The sequence below is a fragment of the Oncorhynchus keta genome, chromosome 1 (assembly GCF_023373465.1).
Source record: "Oncorhynchus keta strain PuntledgeMale-10-30-2019 chromosome 1, Oket_V2, whole genome shotgun sequence".
Lineage (NCBI taxonomy): Eukaryota > Metazoa > Chordata > Actinopteri > Salmoniformes > Salmonidae > Oncorhynchus > Oncorhynchus keta.
Genome location: NC_068421.1, coordinates 52,004,072 through 52,013,790, shown reverse-complemented (window position 1 = coordinate 52,013,790; position 9,719 = coordinate 52,004,072). Strand labels below are relative to the sequence as shown.

At 43.5% G+C, this 9,719-nt stretch overlaps 1 protein-coding gene across 1 annotated transcript; it reads right to left on the bottom strand.

Annotated features, from left to right (window-relative positions):
• Positions 1–4,329: 4,329 nt before the first annotated feature.
• On the bottom strand, positions 4,330–9,110 carry LOC118387380 (uncharacterized). The gene is made up of 2 exons (XM_035775681.2): positions 8,979–9,110; positions 4,330–8,345 (listed from the first exon to the last, which is right to left on the bottom strand). Exon 2 carries the CDS (start codon positions 8,189–8,191, stop codon positions 7,328–7,330), a length of 864 nt encoding a protein of 287 aa, XP_035631574.1. The 5' UTR covers positions 8,192–8,345; positions 8,979–9,110; the 3' UTR covers positions 4,330–7,327.
• Positions 9,111–9,719: the final 609 nt, after the last annotated feature.

Sequence of the window (9,719 nt, the reverse complement as noted above, 5' to 3'; positions counted from 1 at the left end):
AGGGTGCCATTTGGGACGCTACCCCAATCTTCTCTGGATGCATCCAGCCAAATTAGATCACTGCAAACATAAATCAACCGAACTTCGTGTGCGCTGTCCCTACTCCATCTCAAGTGGCACCGATGCCAGTCGCCAGATTTACAGGGCCTTCAGAACGTATTCACACCCCTTGACTTTTTCCACATTTTGTCGTGTCACAGGCTGAATTTAAAATGTACTAAAATGTGTTGTTTTTCTGTGTCATTGGCCTCCACACAACACCCCATAATTTAAAAGTCGAATGAGGATTTTCAAATCTTTTACAAATCCATAACAAATGAGAAGCTGAAATGTCTTGAGTAGAAATGTGATTAAACAAGTCACATAATGAGTTGCATGGACTAGATCTGTGTGCAATAATAGTGTTTACACCACTCACACACATACCAACCAAAAAGACCAGGGAGGTTTTCCAATGCCTCGCACCTAATGGTCGATGGGTAAAAATACAAAATAAAGCAGTCATTGAATATCCCTTTGAGCATGGTGAAGTTATCAACTAGACTTTGGATGGTGACGTTACTGTACAAGGGATACCTGTACCGAGTCAATGTGCAGGGGTACGGATTAGTCAAGGTAATTTAGGTAATATGTACTCTACCATTCAAAAGTTTGGGGTCATTAAGAAATGTCCTTGATTTTTGTCCATTAAAACAACATCAAATTGATCAGAAATACAGGTGTAGACATTGTTAATGCTGTAAATGACAATTTGTAGCTGGACACGGCAGAAGTTTAATGGAATATCTACATAGGCGTAGAGAGGCCCATTATTAGCAACCATCACTCCTGTGTTCCGATGGCACATTGTGTTAGCTAATCCAGCTTCCATAAAAGATCTGCCGTTTCCAGCTACAATAGTCATTTACAACATTAACAATGTCTACACTGTATTTCTGATCAATTTTATGTTTGTTCAACGGACAAAAAAAGTTATTTTCTTTCGAAAACAAGGACATTTCTTAGTGACCCCAAACTTTTGAACGGTAGTGTACATGTGGGTAGGGGTAAAGTGACTATGCATGTATAATAAACAGAGAGTAGCAGAGTGTGAAGGTGTGTGTGTGTGTGTGTGTGTGTGTGTGTGTGTGTGTGTGTGTGTGTGTGTGTGTGTGCGTGCGTGCGTGCGTGCGTGCGTGCGTGCGTGCGTGTGTGTGTGTGTGTGTGTTGGACTGTAAGTGTAGTGTGTGGTTAGAGTCCAGTGAGTGTACATCGAGCCTGTGCAAGAGAGTCAGTGCAAAAAAAGAATAATGAATAAATAGTACTAAAATAAGGTTGTCAATAGTCCTGGTAGACATTTGATTAACTGTTCAGCAGTCTAATGGCTTGGGGGTAGAAGCTGTTAAGGAGACTTTTGGCCCGTGACTTGGCACTTTAGTACCGCTTGCCGTGCAGTAGCAGAAAGAAAAGTCTATGATTTGGGTGGCTGGAAACTAACAATTTTTAGGGCGTTCCTCTGACACGTCGTGGTATAGAGGTTCTGAATTGCAGGAAGCTCGGCCCCAGTGATGTGCTGGGCCGTATGCACTGCCATCTGTAGAGCCTTGTGGTCGGATCGCGAGCAGTTGCCATACCAAGCAGTGATGCAACCAGTCAGGATGCTCTCGATGGTGCAGCTGTAGAACTTTCTGAGGATCTGAGGACCCATGCCAAATATTTCCAGCCTACTGAGGGGGAGTAAGCATTGCCGTGCCCTCTTATCGACTGTCTCGGTGTGTTTGGACCATGATAGGTCCTTAGTGATGTGGAAACTTTAAGCTCTCTACCCGCTCCACTACAACCCTGTCGATGTGAATGTTGATAGTGGTGGCTGCATCATGTTATGGGTTCGGGTATGCTTGTAATGGTTAAAGACTTGGGAGTTTTTCAGGATAAAAATGAAACAGAATGGAGCTAAGCACAGTCAAAATCGTTGAGGAAAACTTGGTTCAGTCTGCTTTCCACCAGACACTGGGAGATGAATTCACCTTTCAGCAGGACAATAACCTACAACACAAGGCCAAATCTAAACTGTGGTTGCTTACCAAGAAGATGACAGTGATTGTTCCTGAGTGGCCAAGTTACAGTTTTGATCTATTTGAAAATCTATGACAAGACCTGAAAATGGTTGTTTAGCAATGATCAACAACCAATTTGACAGAGCTTGAAGGATTTAGAAAAGAATAATGGGCAAATGTTGCACAGCCAGGTGTGGAAAGACGTATCCAGAAAGACTCCCATCTGTAATCGCTGCCAAAGGTGATTCTACAAGGTACTGACTCAAGGGTGTGAGCACTTATGCAAATGAGATATTTCTGTATTTCATTTTCAATTTGCTAAAATTTCTAAAAACATGCTTTCACTTTGTCATTCTGTGGTGTTATGTGTTTTTGTATTTGGTATTTTATTAGGATCCCCATTAGCTGTTGCAAAAGCAGCAGCTACTCTTCCTGGGGTCCAACACAAAACATGAAACATAATACAGAATGACAGAATACAGAACATCAATAGACGTGAACAGCCCAAGGACAGAACTGCATACAGTTGATTTAAAGGCACACGTTGCCTACATATCAATGCACACACACAAACTGTCTAGGAGGTCAAATTGTGGAGAGGCGTTGTGCCGTGAGGTGTTGCTTTATCTGTTTTTTAAAATTAAAACCAGGTTTGCTGTTTATTTGAGCAATATGAGATGGAAGGAAGTTCCATGCAATAAGGACTCTATATAATACTGTGAGCTTTCTTGAATTTGTTCTGGATTTGGGGACTGTGAAAAGACCCCTGGTCTATGTTGTAGATGGGTGAGAAAACACATCTATTTAATCCATTTTGAATTCAGGCTTTAACACAGGAGTGTCAAACTCATTCCATGAAGGTCCTGCTGGGTTTTCCTTTCAGTTAAGACCTCGACAACCAGGTGAGGAGAGTTCCTTACTAATCAGTGACCTTAATTCGTCAGTCATGTATAAGGGAGGAGCGAAAACCCGCAGACACCCGGTCCTCCGTGGAAGGGAGTTTGACACGTGCTGTAACACAACAGAATGTGGAGTAAGTCAAGGGGTATGAATACTTTCTGAAGACATTGTATTAATGTGTTATTGAAATACCAGACGGCCATTTTGTGTCAACTCGGAGCATCTGCTTCCTCTGCACTGGTCTTGTCTGCTGTGAACTCTGCTCGTTGTAATGTATGGCTGTGTGGCTAGCTGTGTTTGCGGACAGCAGATGTGTAACGATGAGTAAACAGACAGTCTCGCCTTGCCACGGCCTGTTGGGTGAAATGCCAAGTGGTGGTGGTGGGCAAAACACTGTAGAAAGAGCTGAAGGAGGTGTTTTGTATTCACTGCACAGGATCCTTGCTGATAAGACAGAATTATCCCCACATCCTGCCTGGTCTAGTTTACACTGAGTGTACAAAACATCAGCAACATCTGCTCTTTCCATGACAGACTGACCAGGTGACTCCAGGTCCCTTATTGATGTTACTTGTTAAATCCACTTCAATCAGTGTAGATGAAGCGGAGAAGACAGGTTAAAGAAGGATCTTTAAGCCTTGAGACAATCGAGACGTCGATGGTGTTATGTGTTCGTTCGGTGTGCAATTCAGAGGGTTAACGGGCAAGACAAAAGATTTATGTGCCTTTGAACGAGGTATGGTAGTAGGTGTCAGGTGCACCGTTTTGAGTGTGTCAAGAACTGCAATGCTGCTGAGTTTTTCACACTCAACAGTTTCCTGTGTACATAAAGAATGGTCCGCCAACCAAAAGACATCCAGCCAACTTGATAAAACTGTGGGAAGCATTGGAGTCAACGTGGGCCAGCATCCCTGTGGAACGCTTTTGACACCTTGTAGAGTCCATTCCCTGACAAATTGAGGCTGTTCGGAGCAGGGGCGCAACTTTGGTTTTAGAAAAGGGGGGCATCATTTTTTGATCCGAGCGGATAAACACTCCAAACAGCCAACCCTCCTCGCCCTCTCGGAGGCGTCCACATGGTCCTAAAACACACCGTTGCCTCGTTTTGTATCACATTCCAATGACAAAACTGGGGGGAGTTGTGCCCTTGGTTCTGAGGGCAAAAAGGGGTGCAACTTAATATTAGGAAGATGGTCCTATTGTTTTGTACACTCGGTGTATACTGTCTTGTCTGAAACTTGTCTACTGTCTGGTGTCAGCTACATGTTAATCTCATCCCCAAGCTACAAGGAGGAGATCTGGTTTAGGAGGCTTGCTACATTTAGACTCCCAGAATGTTTGTCCTGCAGTACATCTGAAATGTAAGCATACTGTATATCGGAGTCAGTTTTAGGTTGCAAACAGTATTTTCTTTATGTTTTCCCAACAAACCCATCACATTTATTGTACAACAGTTACATCGAATAACATCTCCCTCATCCTAGCATACAGTATAAGAAAAAAATACAAAGGACATATGTATTTTAATGCTCTACATTAGTACTACAAGGCAATACCTGCAGGTGACACAGAGAGAAAATGACAGGAATCACAGTTTCTGCTAGCCAATGATTCACCAGCTTTCATGACGAAAGGAGCCTTACTTTGCTGTAAATACTAAGTTGTCCCTTTGTACTGTACATACGGTGTCCAAGGTAACAGGATTTACCAATAGGCCAAGAAAATAAATAAGAATACCTCAAAATAGTAGGACAGGGTCTGTGCAGGGTCTATGCTGGTACTGGCCATGATGTTTTTACAGTCTTAAAGGCATAGTTCACCCAAATTACTACATTACATCTTGGTTTCCTTAACGGATATGTAGTCAGGTGGCCAGGTACACAAAACCAAAGCACAGATTGCTGTTTTACGTTGTCCAAAGATTGCTTACTGGATTTGTCTAATTTGGGTGAACTGTCCCTTTAAATTATTTAACTGTACTTCATATAAGCTCCTCGCCAAAGGGGGTTTTGCTGTAAATGTAGCCATCATCCTCCCCACAGTCCCCAGATCTTAGTACAACATTCAAACAAGATTAACATGATTTTTTTATCATACTGCGGACTAGATTTAGCCAGACAGGGAGACCGACACAATCTACAACGAATCAGAGGCTTAGTTCTCCTCTTCTTCATTTTTTCCCCTCCTCATATTTACGTGTCCCAAATGGCACCTATTTCCATTATAGTGCACTCCTTTAAACCAGAGCCCTAAAGGGAATATGGTGCCATTTGGGACGCAGACATTAACTGACGCTGAGACTGACTGGCAGAGCTTGCTCTTATAATATCTGAGATAATCTAGTCAACACCTCTTTCCACGTCTGAATTAACCTCATCCTTCAGCCGGCTTTCTGTCATAGCAATTGAGTCTGGGGACAAGGTTAAGTTTAAATACATAATGTAACAGTCCTTTAAAAATATGCACAGTAGAACATATTGATTTGTTTTTCGTTTTTCGAACATGCACTTCATCCCATTTTACAATTGGGTTCATGACGACAGCCCACCGTAGATCATGGCCATTAATGAGTTCAAATGATCCCCCAAAAATATCCAGGATGAAACTTCTTGACCAGAGACTCCAGTACCCACAGTTTACAGTGCATTCGGGAAGTATTCAGACCCCTTCCCCTTTTCCTCATTTTGTTACGTAACAGCCTTATTTTAAAAAATCCTCATCAATCTACACACAATGCCCCATAATGACAAAGCGAATACAGGTTTTTAGAAATGTGTTAGAAATGTTAGAAATGCAAATTTATATGAAAAAAAAGAAGAAATACCTTATTTACATAAGTATTCAGACCCTTTCCTATGAGACTCGAAATTGAGCTCAGGTGCATCCTGTTCCATTGATCATCCTTGAGATGTTTCTACAACTTGATTGGAGTCCACTTGTGGTAAATTCAATTGATTAGACGTGATTTGGAAAGGCACACACCTGTCTATATAAGGTACCACAGTTGACAGTGCATGTCAGAGCAAAAACCAAGCCATGAGGTCGAAGGAATTGTCCGTAGAGCTCCGATTGTGTCGAGGCACAGATCTGGGGAAGGGTACCAAAGCATTTCTGCAGCATTGAAGGGCCCCAAGAACACAGTGGCCTCCATCATTCTTAAATGGAAGAAGTTCAGAACCACCAAGACCCTTCCTAGAGCTCGCCGCCCGGCCAAACTGAGCAATCAGGGAGGTGACCAAGAACCCGATGGTCACTCTGACAGAGCTCCAGTGTTCCTCTGTGGAGATGGGAGAACCACCCAGGAGGATAACCATCTCTGCAGCACTCCACTAATCAGGCCTTTATGGTAGAGTGGCCAGATGGAAGCCACTCCTCAGTAAAAGGCACATGACAGCCTGCTTGGAGTTTACTAAAAGGCACCTAAAGAACTCTCACCATGAGAAATAAGATTCTCCGGTCTGATGAAACCAAGATTAAACTCTTTGGCCTGAATGTCAAGTGTCACATCTGGAGGAAACATCGCACCATCCCTACGGTGAAGCATGGAGGTGGCAGCATCATGCTGTGGGGATGTTTTTTAGCAGCAGGGACTGGGAGACTAGTCAGGATCGAGGGAAAGATGAAAGGAGCAAAGAAAAGAGAGATCCTTGATGAAAACCTGCTCCAGAGCGCTCAGGACCTCAGACTGGGACGAAGGTTCGCCTTCCAACAGGACAGCGACCCTAAGCACACAGCCAAGTCAACCCAGGAGTGACTTCAGGACAAGTCTTTGAGTATCCTTGAGTGGCCCAGCCAGAGCCCGGACTTGAACCCAATCAAACATCTCTGTAGAGACCTGAAAATAGCTGTGCTGTGACGCTCCCCATCCAACCTGACAGAGCTTGAGAGGACCTGCAGAGACGAATGGGAGAAACTCCCCAAATACAGGTGTGTCAAGCTTGTAGCGTCATACCCAAGAAGACTCGAAGGCTGTTATTGCTGCCAACGGTGCTTCAACAAAGTACTGAGTAAAGGGTCTGAATACTTAAGTAAATGTTATATTGCCATTTAAATAAATAAAATACAAATATTTATATTTATATATATATAAAAAAATGTTTTTGCTTTGTGGGGTATTGTGTGTAGATTGAAAAATGATTTAATACATTTTAGAATAAGGCTGTAACGTAACAAAATGCAGAAAAGGTGAAAGGGTCTGAATACTTTCCAAATGCACTGTATACAGTACCAGAGGAGTATACGGCACCAGCTTATGTAATAACCAGGAGACAGCCCTGCTATGTTAGGTAAGGCTTGTGTATAGCCTTCATCTGGATGCTCTCCTTATAATCAATATCAGAGGTCAATGCCTGGTCCTCAGAGGTCAATGTCTAGTCCTCAGATGACAATGCCTAGTCCTCAGAGGCCAATGCCTGGTCCTGAGTGGTCAAGACCTGGTCATCAGGTGTCACATCTATATTATAGGTCTCTGAGGTGGTGAGCTCGCAGGCCCTGGAGGCAGGGTCATCCTCACAGGCCCGCAGTGCAGGGGTGTCCTGGTCCTCAGAGGTCATTGCCTGGTCCTCAGAGGGCAATACCTGGTCCTCAGAGGTCAATGCCTGGTCCTCAGAGGTCAATGCCTGGTCATCAGTGGTCAATGCCTTGTTCTCAGTGGTGAATGCCTGGTCCTCAGAGGTCATTGCCTGGTCCTCTGCGGTCAAGACCTGGTCATCAGGTGTCACATCTATATTATAGGTCTCTGAGGTGGTGAGCTCGCAGGCCCTGGAGGCAGGGTCATCCTCACAGGCCCGCAGTGCAGGGGTGTCCCTATGGGTGGAGTTACTAGACTTGTGGGAGGAGGTCGGGGAGTTGGTGGGACTGAGCTGCACGGCGGTGGTGTCCTGCAGCGTGTGTTCGCTCGTCTCCATCTCAAACGTTGCGCCGGCCCCCATCCGCATCAGCCCCCAGCTCTCGCCCCCCTTTGCCTTACGGGTATCGCGGGCCGGAGCCCGTCGGCTACACATGCAGCATGCCCCAAAAAAGGACAGAGCCACTATTAGGAGCAGTGGCCCAATGACGATGGATGGGTTGCTGGCGGGGATGAAGGACTTGAAAGTGAAAGCCCCCACCAAGGTGATGTTGATGCCTGCCAGCATGATCCCCAGGCCACAGGCGCAGCACAGGGCCGGGGAGGGGAAACTCTGGGGCCATAGGCCCCATTTTCTGCATGCTTTCTTAGGCCCCGAGGCCCTGGAGCTCTTCTCGGAAAGGACCATCTCTCTAGGCTTGATGATGGGTACTGTGTAACTCAGATATTTTTATGATTGCATATGACTTAATTGTCTTATGGATTCAGATACAATGTAATAGGCTTGATTAATGACAAGATAGTCCAGCCCAGATACAGGTCAGGTCATGGTTTTCTCTGCCCTACAAGAGATAGACAGAAGAGTCAGATGATGTGTTCCTTCCATAGAAATAGGTCATTGTCACACAGGTCTAAAGGTAATTGAACTGACATTGAGGGAGAAAATCTGATGCATTATGCATCCATGTGTAAGAAATTCTACAAAGACTAGATAAATCAAGGGTATTATTATCCTTAGCTCTGCAACACACTGATGCCCCGTTTTTTTCACAGAGAATCACACATTCAGGACTCATTGTTATTGTTCATAGGTACAGAAAGAACAATTACAATCACACTTTGTTCCGCATGTCAGATAAATAATTGCTTCAATAGTCCTATTTGCAAAGCCACACGCAGACATTCATAGACAACATTGTGGTAGTGATCTTATCTTATTAAAAGTGTATTCTAGACTACATAAATGTGCAATATCAGTTTAATAAACTAAACTAAACTGTCTGAATTGTTTACACATTTGGCTACCCTAAAAATGAAAAATGTTAGTACCATTATAGTTCTCTCATTTAACTCGTTCTTTAATGAGCAACATACAGTATCTTCTAAAATCACTGATTGTCATTTAACAATTCCTTTAGAGTAGAATAGATAAATAACTCCTCTCTTGGCAATGAAAAGCCCTTGATCTTACTTACATTTTATCAGTTCCATCATTTAGGCAATGTTGTTTGAAATTCCCCGTCGTTTGCCTCACATTTCGATACGAATCGTCGACTTTAGGTGACACTCCTCTGGTGCGCTCACACAGCCAACAAGGAGAAGTACCATAGAGGGAAAGAGAAGAGCGCTCGTTAGTTTCATGCATGGTTGACGCTATAAACCACTAGGGGCACCATTTCAACGCCATTCACCGATGAACACTCGCTGTTCAATTACAGTACCACGAAACTGTTAAACCACATAGACTAACGGTTAAACAAACCAACACAGACAGGATAGTTTTTCAAATAATTATTTCATTCTATTCCATATATCTGTGGCATATGCAGGAAAACTATTTTTTTTAGCAGAAATTGAAAAAGCTCAACATGTAGCCTACTAGGGGGGTAATTCTTGTTAATTAAATTATTGCGATAGCAATGTGAAAAGCTTGTTTTGGAAAGCTGCTTTGTAGACCTATAGCCCAGACAAATGAATCCACACCTGGTTCAGAACTATCCACCAACCAACACAGTGCAACCAATAAAGCATTATTTGTGAAACACCTTCCTCTCCAGCACGGCCGGCGTTATGGGCCAACATCTGTCCAGTGTAAGCCCAATTCGGTTTATATGGGTATAATATGCAGACCTAAACTTACCCTAAAGTGAATTGATGTTTCGTCAAAATTATATAATTACTCTAAATAAAATCATTTCAAAATACTTCACCCTTCA